The 17,968-nt window shown below is 35.2% G+C and overlaps 2 protein-coding genes across 2 annotated transcripts in view; both read right to left on the bottom strand.

Moving 5' to 3' along the window:
- Window positions 1–1,896: 1,896 nt before the first annotated feature.
- On the bottom strand, window positions 1,897–7,806 carry LOC125665820 (uncharacterized). The gene is made up of 3 exons (XM_048898709.2): window positions 7,455–7,806; window positions 4,830–5,039; window positions 1,897–3,776 (listed from the first exon to the last, which is right to left on the bottom strand). The coding sequence occupies exons 1-3, from the start codon at window positions 7,786–7,788 to the stop codon at window positions 3,121–3,123; spliced, it is 1,200 nt and encodes a 399-aa protein (XP_048754666.2). The 5' UTR covers window positions 7,789–7,806; the 3' UTR covers window positions 1,897–3,120.
- Window positions 7,807–10,062: 2,256 nt separating this feature from the next.
- Window positions 10,063–17,968, bottom strand: part of LOC125665824 (vacuolar-sorting protein SNF8-like) — a 15,286-nt gene continuing 7,380 nt past the window's right edge. The window contains exons 7-9 of the mRNA XM_056151002.1: window positions 15,399–15,540; window positions 13,071–13,145; window positions 10,063–10,518 (exon numbers count right to left, since the gene is read on the bottom strand). Coding sequence (XP_056006977.1) covers window positions 10,414–10,518; window positions 13,071–13,145; window positions 15,399–15,540 — 322 coding nt within the window. The 3' untranslated portion in view covers window positions 10,063–10,413. The remainder of the gene's footprint in view (window positions 10,519–13,070; window positions 13,146–15,398; window positions 15,541–17,968) is intronic.

Below are 17,968 nucleotides of genomic sequence, written 5' to 3'. Positions count from 1 at the left end.
ATCCTAAGATATAAGTAATCCAAATTTTGACTTAAGTCTATTCTCAATTTATGGTCTTGGGGCCTGGAATTAAACCATGTACAACTTTGATAGTTCTATATACAAAATAGTCGGATAGAGGCATCCATCTAAGTTGCTGCAAATTCTATTCAAAATCATTCTAGCAGCTCGCTTTTGAAAAGTGTATAATTTGTAAATACCGTCCTTATTTTTCATATTGCACCAATAGTACAACAGTAGTTAAAATGAGGAAACACACTTGTATGAAGAATTTTCAGCAGTAATTCGGTTGACAAGAATGAACGTAATCTAGATAACACACCTATTTTGTAAAATTTTGGTCCCCCATTGTGTTCCTACCCTGCCCCCGGGCGCCATGATCTGAACAAACTTAAATCTACTCTATGTCAGGAAGCTTTCATGTACATCTCCACTTTTCTGGACCAGTGCTTCTTGAGAAGATTTTTAAAGATTTCCCCTATATATTCGCATGTAAACCTTTGATCCCCTATTGTGGCCTCATCCTATCCCCGGGTCCAATGATTTAAAAAAAAACAAACTAATATCTACACTATCATAGGAAGCTTTCATGTAAATTTCAACTTTTCTCAAGACCCCTTCCTATTTTTATTTTTCAATTTCTCGATTTTGTCCCCTTTCAAGGGGGCATGTTTCTTCATTTGAACAAACTTGAATCCTCTTAACCCAGAGATGCGTTATGGTAAATTTGATCGAAATTGGCCCTGCAGTTATGGAGAAGGAAGTAGAAAATGATTTAAAAGACAGACAGACGGACAAAATGTGATCAGAAACTCTCATTTGGGCCTTCGGCTCAGGTGAGCTAAAATGTTTTCCGATGAATTTAGCTGCAGAACTGTAGCTCTCTGAAAAACTATTTTGATGGAACATTTTTTCAGAGAGCTACAGTTCTGCAGCTACGGTGAATTATGGTCGTTCTACATTGAATACCTAAAGCTATGTTCCCATGCACTGTAGTGCGTTCCGTTATGAACGAGACGATTGACCATTCGAAGCTGATCGCGGAAGTTTTCTGCAATTTCAGGTTTTGATACGAGGTGATGCGAGTTGAATACGCGTTCTTAAAAGATTTGTTGCGGTAAGGTCACGATGGATAAATTTCAGGCAACACGATGTGTCACGATCTGAACACCCGTTAAGATACGATCATGTACATGTACGTTCTGATAAGATTGTTCCCATCTATAGTTCGCAATTGGACCTCAATTTCATATGATCAGGGTTCCCGAATTGGGATGATCGTGTACGTGCAAATACATACGTATACATTATTATACGTTATACACATGTAATGACGAACCGATGCACTGTGATAGGATACGAATGTGATAGCGCTGTCTTTCATGACCCCGATGGATATATATACAGCCCGACTGACCATTGACTTCACTAAAAAAAAATTTACATTTAGAAAGTGAATACAACCCATATCCACTTGAGATTGGGGAAAATTGAGGTTACTGACCACGTGGTATTAGCAGCAATACTGTATGCTTATATTACGGTATTTATAATATAAGCATATAGTATTGCTGTAAATATATGTTATATATATATTAGATCGTGGGACATTTATTTTATAAGAGACTGATCGGGATCATCACGATAAGATGCGATATGTTGCGCTTTGTTGCGATCTGATGCGATCATAACGACTGGAAATTAATCGTGTTGATCGTAGAGAAAATTTTGACTGCCCAAAAATTGTCTACGATCAACACGATTGACGCCAAGATTAGGCAAGATTTGATACGACCACCACGATTTCAATCGTGCCGCGAATTGTGATAGTGGGAACATAGCATTCACAAACAAGCAACGTAGGAGTGAAAACATAACAGCATGTAACCACCCAAGCAAGACGATTCTTCTTCATATTTATTATTCCTATAAAACTTCAAAATTTCATGTAAAAATTTGACATCACATGTGGACAACAATTTTTGTACAATACATTTTTCAATATGTTCATAATTTTCGTAAATTATAATTTCTTTCAATGCAATGATATCTCTTTTGACTTTTGAGGGTATTTTTGATATCACAGGAATATACATGTACATGTAATCTAAAAAATTAATAGTACCAATATTTCATTAAAACAGCTAATGTTTCCATTTTCAGACACCTAAGTTTTTAACACCATTATCAACACATTTTGTTTAAATGCCCCCCCCCCCTTTTTTTTTTTACACAGCAATCATGTCTAATATCTACACACCGGTAGTTTAACACATGATAAGACTTTTCTTAACCTTTTGTAATACTTTCATAATATCTCTCCAAAAATCATTATCAATAAAAAAAAAAAAACCCCACAAATTCTTGATGTATTTTTTTTTTTTTGATAAACAGAAATTAAACTCTATATTCTTATGGTTAGAAATGCAATGTAAAAAATGCTGGTCAGGTACCTTTTAACCCATTTCAATTTGATATATGAATTCAAATGAAAGTGGGTAAGTGAACCATGTTTAATACACCATACTCATAACTACTTATGAGTGTATTTCATCTTTTATGTCTTATTTCCCCAAATCAATTTAAAAAAACCACTATTTATTTCATCCAATATATTCTTTGGAGGGTCGGACAATGCAAAAATAAATGTATCAGCTTAGGAAGTGCTAAATTTCTAAAACATTAAATTTTTTCAAATTGGTGCTCTTTTTGGCCCATGATCCTAATAATTTTAAATTGAAGTAATTTTGGATTGATAATGAAATTTAATCATATCCAAAACTTTCTGAAAAATTAAAATAAACATCACTTAATCTGACAAGGAAGTATCTATAACATTGGGAGAATAAGGAAGTACGTATAACGTTGGGAGAATAAGGAAGTATGTATAGGTTGGAAGAATAAGGAAGTATGTATAGCGTTGGGAGAATAATGAAGTATGTATAACGTTGGGAGAATAAGGAAGTATATATAACGTTAGAAGAATAAGGAAGTATGTATAACGTTGGGAGAATAAGGAAGTATGTATAGCGTTGGAAGAATAACAACACGGTCTTTGTGTATGTTATCTTATTCACAACTTAGTGGGTGGGCAGATATTCAACATATTGAGAATTCATCCTAATTTTTCTCATCAGAACCTTTGTCATCAGATCTATTCAATCTCAAGTACTTATCAAATAATGCTTTCTGAGTTTCATGCATAAATGGAGAAACATCAGGTTTTATATTAACAGGAGGGTTTTTAAATCTTAGTTCTAGAAATTGACAACTGTTGACATTCTGAAATTGCAGTTTTTCTTCATATACAGTGATTTTCTCTTTTGCAATATCAAAAAAATTGCTTTTATACATTTTGTATTTTTCAACTAAACCACTACAAAAATACTGATAGTTAACTGTTAGCCAAGAGACAAGAATAGCACAATACGAAAATTCACAAGAAAACTCATTTTCAAAGAGAGGTATAGTAGAACTCTCTAGTAAAACATCATGCTCCGAATCATAAAGCATGACTATCAGCTCTGAACGTCCTATCCCTATACAGGGGGTTATAAAATGTTCACGGTCTGGATGCCTCTTTTTCTGGAGAAAAGAAAAAACTATAGTTTGTGCAATGATTTGTGTGTTTTTCAAGCGAGTAGCCTTGACCTTCACTTCAACAGGAGATTTCCCACCAGGGGTCTCTGAAGTGTTTGGCTGTTCATCGAGTGCCTCCACAGCCACGTCATTGTGGATGATGATGTCTAAACTCCCATGCCACACTTCTGGATTTCCTGAAATAAAAAAACAATTTACAGATGTGCAATGGTAGACAATGAGAGAGCAATATCTTTCATAGAGCTGATTAGTTCTAGGAACCAGATTATAAGTTTTCCCCTTTTAAAAAATTTGAAAGAAATCAATTTTTCAAAAAGAAGTTTGGTGACCTATGATTTTTTTATGCCCTAAATTTTCAACAATATTTTCATAAATCATTTCACCATAGGCTCCAATGTTAAATTAATTTAGCGCTGTAGCTTTTGATTATGAAATGAATTTTAAAATGTCTCTTGATAATCTCTTATTTTTTGAAAATGTTCTTTAGAATTGTTTAGAGTACATGTATTTGCTAAAATTTCCAATTCTTTGCTAAATGTTAAGAAAATAATTGGGGGGGGGGGGGGGGGGGTGTAACTTGATTCCATAGCCTCACTGTTTATTTTTTCACCCCTAGTTTTCATAATTACTATGTCTCATGTTTACCTAGAGAGCCATAATAAAATTGTCACAAGGAAACCAATTCAGGTGGCTCTTGATAAATCTGTACCAAATGAACCTAACCTCAATATAAAACACGCTGTGAATGGAGCCTCAATATAAAACGCATTGTGAATGGAGCCTCAATATAAAACACATTGTGAATGGAGCCTCAATATAAAACACATTGTGAATGGAGCCTCAATATAAAACACATTGTGAATGGAGCCTCAATATAAAACGCATTGTGAATGGAGCCTCAATATAAAACGCATTGTGAATGGAGCCTCAATATAAAACGCATTGTGAATGGAGCCTCAATATAAAACGCATTGTGAATGGAGCCTCAATATAAAACGCATTGTGAATGGAGCCTCAATATAAAACACATTGTGAATGGAGCTTCAATATAAAACACATTGTGAATGGAGCCTCAATATAAAACGCATTGTGAATGGAACAAGATTGTCTGATTGTATATTGTTGCATCCTCATTAAACAGCTACCTTAATGTCTATCTAAACTCCATATACTTCATTCCAAATGGGTTGGCTCAAATGAGCTAAATTTAGCATCCTGTCATATCTCACCTATACTGGTATCTCCATAGTTTCCTGTCAATTTACAAACATCTTTTCCACAAAAACAATGATCTCCTCTTTTCCCACTACAATTACTGTCAATCAGGTAGCAGGAAGAAGCTGTTAATTTCCCCAGTAGATGATTGGCCACAAGTACTGTCATCTCAGAGTCTGAGATCGACCGGAGTTTCAAAGGATCCAAAATGTTGAGGCTTCTACCTATTGTAAAGAACAAGAAGAATGAATCTAATGTGCAACTTCTGAAATGTCGTAATATAGATCTCCCTTGGTTTCAAGTTAAAAAATCTATGTTCCAAAGGCTGCAATTCTTCAAGGGGCATTAGCTGTGAAAGTGTTGGCATTGAACCATTTTTTTCTCAAAATCTCTCAGTAATATATATTAATGACTCGTACAAAAATTTATTTTGTGCAAAAACAAGAGAAACCTAATAAAACTATGTTAGACATGTCAGATAACCGCTTTTAGTGTGAAGAAATATACATGTATAAGGAAGAATTAATGCCTTGCAAGACAATAATTATTCAATCACCAAAACTACATACATGTATTCTATGTGCCTGTGGTTAAAAATTGTTTGAAATTTTTAAATACTGGTGTTATTACTGATATATATAATATCATGATAGAGCAATTTTCATCGAATTAAAGTTTTTGGTGACAAAATGACAACTGATGAGGCATCAAATATTACACAGCTGTTTAACAGTTGTAGGGATTAATATTGGGTTTTCTGAACCCATTATAATTTAGCTCACCTGAGCTGAAAGCTAAAGCGAGTTTTTCTAATCACCCATTGTTCGTTGTCCATCTGTCTGTAAACCTTTACATTTTTTATTTCTTCTCCAGAACCACTGGGCCAATTTCAACCAAACTTGACAAAAATCAGCCTTGAGTGAAGGAGATTCAAGCATATGTAAAGCAAGTAAACTCCAAACAATTACATTCCTCCCCCTAAAGCATCTTACAACCTAAAGAATCCTACCAGGTCCTCCCTGGGTAGATCTACCTACCTGTACAGGAAAGGAGAAAATGTCATTCTTGACATGCAAAGAATTAATTTTGCTAAAATAATTGAAAAGTTTAATAACATCCAAATTTATGCCTTTTAATGTGGACATTTTAACAACACTGACATGTATGTGATGTTAACAATGCTTTTGAAATAAATAATCAATAATAATTAATTTAATTAACAATTTAAAACTCTTCTGGCTACTTATTCCAGTAATAAAATCTTTGAAATTGCTCAATTAATTGGTTTACTTAACTATGCAATATTTCATTTTGCAAGATTTACAAGAGGCCAACAGGCCTTAATGTTTACCTTCAGGAGTGTTATTACATGTAGGCGTAAACAAATCAATTTGCATTTAGCCCTAATATGAAGTCTGATATATGAAAAAAATATTTTTGAAAAATATAACACAGAATCTAAGTTGATACATACTTTCTCTGAGCATGTTTTCTTATTAAATGTCCATGGATGGATCTTAATTATCAACAAAAAACAAAGGCAATTAACAAACCTAAAACTGCACTTCCCACACCACACCTCAACTCCTTTCAAAGTCACTAATACATCTCTAAATCTGGTGACCAGCTTTTTCCCACCCTTTAAAGCATCCAGATTTTTTTTACACAATAAGGCCATTAATCACTATGTGGTCATTAGGGCCTTGCCTTAAAACTTGAATCCTGAGGACCAAACAATTTCAAATCTAGGCAGAAAAATGTTTCTAAATAAGCATTTAGTTTTCATTCTTCATCTGGGCCAGCAGAAGAAAATATATACCTAATTTGAAGACCTACAAAAGACTTCCAGAAGACCTACAAAAATGTGGGCTATATGCATGTACATCAAAACTAATAGGATTTTCTGATTAAGCATGTCTCTGATTGTCTCAAATATAAAATAAACAGTAAACACAAACAATTTTGATGAAAATAAGCTTTAAAGTGTATTTAAAAAAATGTTTGGTATATGGAAAAAAAAAATAACAAAACTACTTTAGCACTAATTAACCCCTACTCAGGGGGTTAATTATTTTTTATTTTTTTTTACAATTTATGTAGACATCAATATATTTCATTAACAGCTGAAGAAAATGAGAAAACTTTTAGACAAGAAGCCATTAACAAAAAGTTACCACTTTTTTTCACATCCTTGCACCTGAACTCTATCATGTGTGGGGCAACATGAAATTTGCAATTAAACAACTATTTGCTCTTTGTAAATAGGCATTAAGTTTTTATTCATTATCAGCAGAAGCAAAGAAGTGATCTCAGCGAGATTCGTCAAGGCTGGATATCTGGACCGACATCTCTTCCTGAAGGCTGAAGAGGTGTCAGTCCAAATAGTCAGCCTCGACAGAATCTTGCTGAGATTAGATCTAGCACAGTAGAGATGATAATCCGAGACCCCCCCCCCCCCCCTCCCCCGACTCATACCCCTGCTTTTATATTGTGACATGTGCAGAGGCACATGTCATAATATCAGAGGGGTGGTTAGAGTCAGAGGAATCTCGGGTTTAATAAGAAGATGATTGCCTGTCATTGACTCATTTTCTACATTGAATGAACATGCATAATGTAGCTTTTTCAAGTTTGCTTACCTCCACTTAGAAAATCCATCAATTTATTAAAAATAAAGAGTGTTTGTCTGTCCTCTGGAACCTTTTTACTCTCTTCAAAATCTCTTAAAACTGATATGCCATTCTGGAACACATCACCAAATAAGAGACGTGCTTCGTAAGGTTTGGTGTCACAGAATGCCTTGGGGAACGATGTAGCAGATAGAGCATTACAACATTCTATTTTTACCGGGGTTAGAGTAATATGCGACTCGTCTAGGTAAGTGCAGATTTTCATTATTGCATATAACCATTCCCTTTCTACATTTCCCTCCATGCGTCTTTTTTTCAGTCGTGACGCCATTTCGGTGTCCATCTGCGAAATAGTTTGTTGACATCTGATCACGTGGTGCACTTTCAGTTTATTGACCTTCACCTAAATCATCGTAAAAACTGGGTCTGGTATATTCCGGATTGTGGAAAATAAAAATTATATACTAAAATATGAATGCTCTTAAAAATCACTTTAGAAGTCGTTTTGATAAAGATGTCGATGCGTGTAGATAATTTTGTTATACACAATCGTTCATATGTACATGTAGTAGGCTAATATCGTATTTTCATTACAAAGACTTAACTTGGCCTAAATTAGCAATTACAACCTGTCATTAGGTTGATGCTGTGTGACGTGTTTCATACCAATTGGTAGACAGTTCACAGGAGTGGGCAATTTTAGCAATAAAGTGAAAAAGAAATGAAACGGAGTATGAATCCTGCCAGTGAGCTTCGCAAGCATAACGAGCAATTTACCCAGAGGCAGGTTGTAGGCTATTGGTTACGTAGATCGTTTTAACAATCATTAAATTTGCGAAATGCTGACTTTGATCAAGACTGATGAAACCCCTGTAAAATCAACTTATTTGTCAGTAGCCTGTCTCGATTTAAAAATTGATCATACACAGAACTTGTTCAGTCATTCATATTGAATCAGTTGAGAGGCATAAACACCATATACAGGTGATAACGGAATATTGCTACATAAATATGGGAAGTTAAGGGTGGAAACTGAAGTCATTCTGTTTGTCTTTAAGTTGAGTTGATAGGTTGTCGTTGAGATCTATGTCCAATAAAATATTTAAGTATGAAGCGGATGAGGAAGACTCTGTGTTGTCTTCTATTTTGAGCTCACTGTGATAATTTTAATCTAACATATATCATTCACAAATGTTCCCTCTTTCTTTCTGTATCTTTCTCTCCTGCACGTGCTTTACATCAGTTGAACTAATTCATATCTCATTCACAAATGCTGTCTCTGTCTCTCCCTCTGTGTGTCACTCTCTCTTGTACATGCCTGTACATGAATATTTGATTATTCAATAGTCGAAGCTATACCTATATATAGATAGTACAGGTGTAGACTTCCAGTTCCAAGGGAGTCAACATTCTTAATCAACTCCAAAGCAAAATTCTCATTGTTTTTTAACCTTTGGAATGAAAATGAAAGTTTTCTGTTCATTCTTGGTACAGTCTCAGTTGCTCATTCTTGGTACAGTCTTGGTTGTTCATTCTTGGTACAGTCTCAGTTGTTCATTCTTGGTACAGTCTCGGTTGTTCATTCTTTTCATTCTTGGTACAGTCTCGGTTGTTCATTCTTGGTACAGTCTCGGTTGTTCATTCTTGGTACAGTCTCGGTTGTTCATTCTTGGTACAGTCTCGGTTGTTCATTCTTGGTACAGTCTCGGTTGTTCATTCTTGGTACAGTCTTGGTTGTTCATTCTCTTCATTCTCGGTACAGTCTCGGTTGTTCATTCTTTTCATTCTTCATACAGTCTTTGTTGACTGCACCTTAGTAAAAGAATGATTCCCAGTGGACCGGTGAAATTGTACTCGTGAAGAATAAGGGCATGCAATTCTAATCAAATGTGCAAATGACAAAACAATCTTAAATCACAGAAAAGTGGAAAAAAAGATATTCTAAACTACTGTATAGTCCAATAAGTAAGTTCATATTTGCTATCTAGCGAATTCATTAAAATTCTGAAGTTGAGTTATTTTAATCCGATGCACCGATAATTGGGTTAAAGTTCCCCCTTTCGATTTTCTTAAAGGAAAATTGTCTTGTTGGAGTAATTACGCTTGTGGTATACACTATTAGATGAAGCATGTTGTGGACCACTAACACAAAAGTCGGCAGTAGCTGCCCTGATAAAACATGCATTATCATATAATGAAACCCCGTTTGAAAATAATGTCGAGTAAATTGACATTTCATTTGAAATTCCTAGGATGACAGTTGGGATATCTTTAATATAAGATGTTCCCAAGATAATTTCGTTTTACATGCCAAGGAATATCCCAAATTATTTCCTATTTTTGGATGTATCTTCGGAAAGCTTTACAAGAATGCTTGAAGCATTTCTTTTCTATTACGTTGATTAGCAAACACGGCAAAAATGCTACTATTTGTAAAACTTTTAAGATAGTAGCAGCCATCAAATTTTGACATACTCTATCCATGGAAAACAGGGTATGCTTACTCCCCCTAGGCAATGTTTGCCCTGCTCTAAACTTTACATTTTTCATGGCATTTATGAGATACTGTTTACTGTTCATTATGTTCGCTCACTCTTCTCAAGACAAAACACTAGTGTTGGTTTGCATCATTCATTTATTCAACAGCTCTATACTACTTATAATGATAACATTAGATACAATATGACAGTCGTAATCAAATACGCCTTTATCATAAAACTAACTGTTCTTCACTCAGTCATGGTGTGAAATTTAAATTGATAGTTAGGTATTTGTCAGTCCATGATCAGTAGTAAGTTAGACACAGATGATAATTCTGCTGGTAGTGAAGTGGACTCCTATAGACTACAAGCTGACATTAATGTGCACAAACGGAGTCATTTTTACACAGTTTGCTTTCCGCATTTCACCATTTACATACAATTTTATGTAACACATTACAAAGTCGTTGTCTACGTTGATGACAACATCATGTGACAGAGGCAATTTCTGGGAAGAAACTGGGGAACCAGTATTGTCTGTCACCCGATCCCTGATCATCCACCCAGGCGAGGCCTTCCTTCACCATATAGTCCTACAACAAACGCTGAATTGATTATTTCCATCTCAAACTAATGGTGTACCTCAAATCACTTTTCATTTGCAAGAACTGTATTGCTTCAATTCACAAGATAGCATTGTATTCTAAATATTCAGTAAGCTTCTCGACATGTAGTTTGCCAGTTGTAATGATAGCCATTTTCTCATGAATGTGATGCTGTTGTGAACAATAAAAACAAGATGTGTTTGTGAAACACAAATGCCCCCGATAATGGCCAATTCCGAAGATGGCCAAGGTCACAAGGGCAAATATCTTGGTACCAGTAGAAAGATCTTGTCAAAAGAAATGCTCATGTACAATATGAAAGCTCTAATATCTACCATTTAGAAGTTATGACCAATGTAAAAAAAATTTTTTAAGTAGGTCAAATGTCAAGGTCAAAAGGTTCAATACCAACGGAAAAATCTTGTAACAAGGAATACTCATGTGAAATATCAAAGCTCTATCTCTTACTGTTCAAAAGTTATTAGCAAGGTTAAAGTTTTCAAAAAGTAGGTCAAACTCCAAGGTCAAGGTAACAGGGTCAAAAATGTTGGTACCCACGGAAAGGTCTTGTCACAAGGAATACGCATGTGAAATATCAAAGCTCTATCACTTACTGTTCAAAAGGTATTAGCAAGGTTAAAGTTTTCAAAAAGTAGGTCAAATTCCAAGGTCAAGGGTCAAAAATGTTGGTACCCACGGAAAGGTCTTGTCACAAAGAATACTCATGTGAAATATCAAAGCTCTATCACTTACTGTTCAAAAGTTATTAGCAAGGTTAAAAGTTTTCAAAAAGTAAGTCAAACTCCAAGGTCAAGGTCAAGAGGTCAAAAATGTTGGTACCCACGGAAAGGTCTTGTCACAAGGAATACTCATGTGAAATATCAAAGCTCTACCTCTTACTGTTCAAAAGTTATTAGCAAGGTTAAAGTTTCAGACAGAATGACAGAATTACAAAATGACAGACAGGACAAAAACAATATGCCCCCTGATCTTCGATCTCGGGGGCATAAAAATGTTCTTCCAATTAAAAACATATCACAATCCAATCAAAGTGAATATAAACAATTGCAGTTACCCCTGATTAGGAAATTTTGTGCAATTTGTAGAAATAATGAATTGTTTACAAAGGAACTATTTGATGTTGGTAACTTCTAAAGTGTACTAGGGCTATTTAAACACGTGAAAATCACATGAAATCGCGGGTAGCCTTGTTTGTGTTGAACGTTTTTAATAAAATTATGCTATGTAGCTGTTTTTCCGTCATTAGCAGAAGAGACAAGGAACGTAGAACATTTCTGACTGAGTTATTTCTCATCAATTCTTAACGACTCTTTTCATCTGTATACTCATTGAATGGCAATATATATTGAAAATAATTCCTGATCTGATACATAAATTACAGAGAGGATGCAATGTCTGGTAAACAGCGATTTTTTTCTACCCACTGATATTGGTACCGGTACCCATTCAATTGGGGGGAAAAAAAGCGTCAAAATCGAACAAATTGGGAATTCTCTACCAATGTATCGGCAAATGATTTCAACTAAAAGAAAAGAAAGAAAAAGAACAAAACCAGAAGTAGCCATCTCTTTACAAACTTTTTAATGCTAATATTTGCTGTTGTGAGACATAAGGAATCGTCTTAGGCTCGTTTTAGAATCGTCATAGTTCTACAAAACACGCGCACTGCCATGATCTGTGCTTTCGATTTAATACCGGAAGTGGACATTTTAGTTAACTTGTACAACGTTTCAGATTAAGTAAATTACGATGTCAGCGGTCTAATTTTCGGAAAGTAAATTGGGATTTTTTTCGTCTCAAAATTGGGAAAAATCAATGGTTTTTGGCATTGGGAATGGTACCGTTTATCGGTACCAGTTATATAAGGAAAAAAATCGCTGGTAAAGTTACAAGAATTTAATCATAAAGTCAGGTGAAGTTACAAGAGCTTAATCACAATGCCAGGTAAAGTTACAAGAATTTAATCATAATGTCAGGTAAAGTTACAAGAATTTAATCATCAAACATCAAGAGAAACAACACTATCCAATATGAACATAGAACACCAATATAAGCATGAGTAATATTCATATTTGATAAAAGTCTCAATGAATTAATACCTGTACAATTAATCATTTAAACAATATTCAAAATCTTTAGAAGTGTTACGTTTAGTTTTCTTGCAATACTTCCCAAGATATACATGTACTATGCACATTTGGGAGAGGGGGGAGGGGGTATCACTAAATTTCACTGCAGGCCTGTGAATTCAGACAGCCTTCTAATCTTACTGGTGAGGAAGTTTTGTTTTCATGTACACTGTGAGACAAGTTGATATGTGGTGAAATACAATATGTACAATTCTTCACAAGTTGATATGTGATGTGATCTGTGTGACTCTCTACATCGTTGTGAAGATTGATACATGTTGATATGTGGTGCGATATGATCTATATGACTCTCTATATTGTTGTGAACTGATACATGTTGATAAGTGGTGCAATATGATCTGTACGACTCTCTATATATCATATACATACCAGAGCTCTCATGACTCGCTCTTCTTCCCACTTCAGAGAAGCCATTAAGGATTTCATGGACACGAATCCCTCGTTCTACAAATTGATACAAAGCTATCACAGAACATATACATGACACTGTATATCATTATCCTAAGTCTCTGTAAAGCTATCACAGAACATGACACTGTAAATCATTATCCTAAGTCTCTGTAAAGCTATCACAGAACATGACACTGTATATCATTATCCTAAGTCTCTGTAAAGCTATCACAGAACATGACACTGTATATCATTATCCTAAGTCTCTGTAAAGCTATCACAGAACATGACACTGTATATCATTATCCTAAGTCTCTGTAAAGCTATCACAGAACATGACACTGTAAATCATTATCCTAAGTCTCTGTAAAGCTATCACAGAACATATACATATACATGTACATGACACTGTATATCATTATCCTAAGTCTCTGTAAAGCTATCACAGAACATGACACTGTAAATCATTATCCTAAGTCTCTGTAAAGCTATCACAGAACATATACATATACATGTACATGACACTGTATATCATTATCCTAAGTCTCTGTAAAGCTATCACAGAACATGACACTGTAAATCATTATCCCAAGTCTCTGTAAAGCTATCACAGAACATGACACTGTATATCATTATCCTAAGTCTCTGTAAAGCTATCACAGAACATATACATATACATGTACATGACACTGTATATCATTATCCTAAGTCTCTGTAAAGCTATCACAGAACATGACACTGTAAATCATTATCCTAAGTCTCTGTAAAGCTATCACAGAACATGACACTGTATATCATTATCCTAAGCCTCTGTAAAGCTATCACAGAACATGACACTGTATATCATTATCCTAAGTCTCTGTAAAGCTATCACAGAACATATACATATACATGTACATGACACTGTATATCATTATCCTAAGTCTCTGTAAAGCTATCACAGAACATGACACTGTAAATCATTATCCTAAGTCTCTGTAAAGCTATCACAGAACATGACACTGTAAATCATTATCCCAAGTCTCTGTAAAGCTATCACAGAACATGACACTGTATATCATTATCCTAAGCCTCTGTAAAGCTATCACAGAACATGACACTGTATATCATTATCCCAAGTCTCTGTAAAGCTATCACAGAACATATACATATACATGTACATGACACTGTATATCATTATCCTAAGTCTCTGTAAAGCTATCACAGAACATGACACTGTAAATCATTATCCCAAGTCTCTGTAAAGCTATCACAGAACATATACATATACATGTACATGACACTGTATATCATTATCCTAAGTCTCTGTAAAGCTATCACAGAACATGACACTGTAAATCATTATCCTAAGTCTCTGTAAAGCTATCACAGAACATGACACTGTAAATCATTATCCTAAGTCTCTGTAAAGCTATCACAGAACATGACACTGGAAATCATTATCCAAAACCTCTGTGCTCTTTGTGTTAGTTTAGGAATGAAGGTATTAAGAACTCAATATACAATATAAAGTAAGCCTCTGTGCTCTTTGTGTTAGTTTAGGAATGAAGGTATTAAGTATTCATTATAAGCTATAAAGTAAGTTGGGGCAGATTATACATTATAAACAGTGGACTGGAGTAATTTATAGAGGAGAATAAACTGTCTTAACATACTTAATATAAAAAATAATGAGTATTGTTCCCGAAAATATTCAAATTTCAAACTAACTTTTCATTTATGTATTTGCCTTCTGTAAAAGTTTGCTACACTATTTACTTTTTCCAGGTACCTGTGATCCATGATTAACTCCCCTGATACACTATCTATTTAACCTGTGTCTTCTATAAGAGTTTGGTATGATCCATGATTAACTCCCCTGATACACTATCTATTTAACCCGTGTCTTCTATAAGACTTTGGTGTGATCCATGATTAACTCCCCTGGTACATTATTTATCTTCCTGTGTCTTCTGTAAGAGTTTGGTATGATTCACAATTACCTCCCCATGTACATTATTTATTTACCTGTGTCTTTTATAAGAGTTTGATATGATCCATGATTAACTCCCCTGGGACACTATTTATCTGTGCCTCCTGTAAGAGTTTGGTATGATCCATGGTTAACTCCCTTGGGACACTATTTACCTATGCCTCCTGTAAGAGTTTGGTATGATCCATGGTTAACTCCCCTGGGACATTATTTACCTATGCCTCCTGTAAGAGTTTGGTATGATCCATGGTTAACTCCCTTGGGACATTATTTACCTATGCCTCCTGTAAGAGTTTGGTATGATCCATGGTTAACTCCCCATGGACATTATTTACCTGTGCCTCCTGTAAGAGTTTGGTATGATCCATGGTTAACTCCCCTGGCACACTCTGCACCATATAGCTTTTCCCCAATGAAATCAGAGTGAAACCATTCCCAAGAACTTTCAGCTTCTTTATTGCACGTAATAAGTCATCCCTAAAATACGAATAAACTAGAATCAACTCGTACCAACACAAGTAACATTGTGATACTGCAATCAAATTGTTGGATGGACAGACTGAGATGATAAAATGAAGTCAACAACAAAGGGACAGGAGTTGACTTCACAAAATCCCTGAAAACTAGAGATTGTTTTTATGAAAAATAAACATCTCCCCAGTTCCCCAAATTGGAAGTGCTCCAAATGAAACCTCGCCTTATCGCAATTCACCTTTGAATTAGAACGCTTTGGCCGATATAGCATTGCGTTGTGTGACGACACAATTGAATCTGTTTGTAATACAATTGCGAAATGCAACAGAAACTCTCATTGGTTCATATGTATAAGTCCGCCCAAATTCCCTTATACGGGAGTAGTCAGCATTTGAAAACATGACGGCAAGATGCTAGATTGAAAAAAAAAAAACTTCAAAGGAAGAAAGAGAAAAAGTTATATTCTTGTGTTGTTGTCTCATAAATTTAATATTAAAAAAATCCTAACATATTTTCCTACTATACTTGTGTCCAAACATACCTTCAAATATTTATTAAAGCCCCATACGACCCAAAAACTCGGATCACAGCTTTTGATGATTTCGTTCGTAGACGTAGCCATGTTAGGTAGCCAGTCAATTCGAATCCCAGTTCATTTCCATATTGGCACAATAGCTCTAGATGTGTACTAATACCCCACACATATTTTAGCTAAATTGTTTACATAATATACCACCCCAGTCCTATTAAATGATAATTATTGAAATAGCTAAACTCACGGCAGTGCGCCTTTCATTAGTCATGAGCGGCCGCGCCGGCCGGTCTCCATCTAATGGGCTTATGTAGCATTTTCGTTTATCTAGAGCTTATTTTACCTTTACAAAAACTGGTACAAAAATGTTTTAATTTCTATTAATTATTCGTGTTGATAATAAATGAAGAGCGAATACATAACTTACAACCGATTTTATGAATAGATACCAATAGCAAGAGTTCAAATTGACCAGCTACCTAACATGGCTACGTCAACAAACGAAATCATTTGAAGCTGCGAGTTTTCGGGTGGTGTGTGGCTTTAATGAATATTTGAAGGTATGTTTGGACGCAAGTATATAGTAGGAAAATATGTTAAGATTTTTTTTATATTGAGTTTGTGAGACAGCAACACAAGAATACACCGATTTCAGGCCTCAACCGTCCGCAGCTTTTTGTGACCCGTAAATCGAAGGTTTTTATAAGAGGTGGATCTTTCCAGAGAGCTATGTACAGTTCTCCAGCTACACTGAATCCGCTCGAGAAAGTGGGCGGGCTGTAATCGGCCAATGAAAACTCTTGCTGTATTACATCAAACATGTCATTCAAATTGTTCAATCGTCTCATTCAATTGTGTTGTCACACAACGCAATACTATATCAGGTAAAGCGTTCTAATTCAAAGGTGAATTGCGATAATGTACTGCATGGTATGGAGGTGAAGCAGGAGCAGGGGCATAGACATTATGAACTCTAATAAGCCACATAGGAGAAGTGTTCACATACTATTTACAACTTCCACCCCTCAGATCCACTACAATTTTAAGGATAACAATTGGATCCTCCTGTCCCTACAATATGCAAATCTGCAAATGGCATTAAAGTATTGTACAAAATTTCAAGTCTATCGGATAGCCATATAGAAGGAGAAGCATTCATAAGACATTTTAACATCCGCAACCCCTCTTAGATCCACTAACACTTTTAGGAAAATAATTGAATTCTCCTGTCCTGACAATATGCACATCTGCAAAAGGCAATCAAGCATTAATTGTACAAAGTTTCAAATCTAACAGATAAGCCATATAGGAGAAGTGTTCACAAGCTATTTTACATCCTCCACCCCTCTTAGATCCACTATATCTAATAGGAAAATAATTGGATCCTCCTGACCTACCAATATGCACATCTACAAATGGGAATGAAGCATTGTACAACATTTCAAGTCTATCCAAAAGACATATAGGAGGAGAAGCGTTCACAAGATTTTGTGACAGACAGAAGGACGGACGGAGAATTGAAGAATTCAATTACTAAGATCCACATAAGATTCAAAATCATAATTCTAAAAGCAAAATGTTTCCAAACTGCCAAACAGAAAGAGGCATCTTGGCTCTGTAGCTTAAACAGATAAAGTGCATTACTATTTTCGTTAACCTTTAGGCTAACAACTGTCTGAACGTTATTCGGCGCTATTTTGTCCCTCATGCAGGTAATAATAATTATTATATACCCATCAATGTATCGTTCTTTGATACTGTGGATTTCACAGCATGTGATCCAGTTTTCCAGATCACCACCCTGTGGTTTTCTGATTCTGTATCAGTATCTTCTGAAACTGATAACGTCACAATGACGTCACAATGCATCAACGCAACGTTTTTTGCTTAAAATATTGG

Source organism: Ostrea edulis, chromosome 10 (genome assembly GCF_947568905.1).
Source record: "Ostrea edulis chromosome 10, xbOstEdul1.1, whole genome shotgun sequence".
Classification (NCBI taxonomy): domain Eukaryota; kingdom Metazoa; phylum Mollusca; class Bivalvia; order Ostreida; family Ostreidae; genus Ostrea; species Ostrea edulis.
This window is presented reverse-complemented; position numbering and strand designations above follow the sequence as displayed.

Excerpts from the sequence above, each read along its gene's own strand:
- LOC125665820 (XM_048898709.2), bottom strand. The coding sequence starts at position 7,788 with ATGGACACCGAAATGGCGTCACGACTGAAAAAAAGACGCATGGAGGGA. Across the intron at positions 5,040-7,454 it reads GATGGATTTTCTAAGTGGAG|GTAGAAGCCTCAACATTTTG; the intron begins GTAAGCAAACTT and ends TCTTTACAATAG. Across the intron at positions 3,777-4,829 it reads CTATGGAGATACCAGTATAG|GAAATCCAGAAGTGTGGCAT; the intron begins GTGAGATATGAC and ends TTTTTATTTCAG.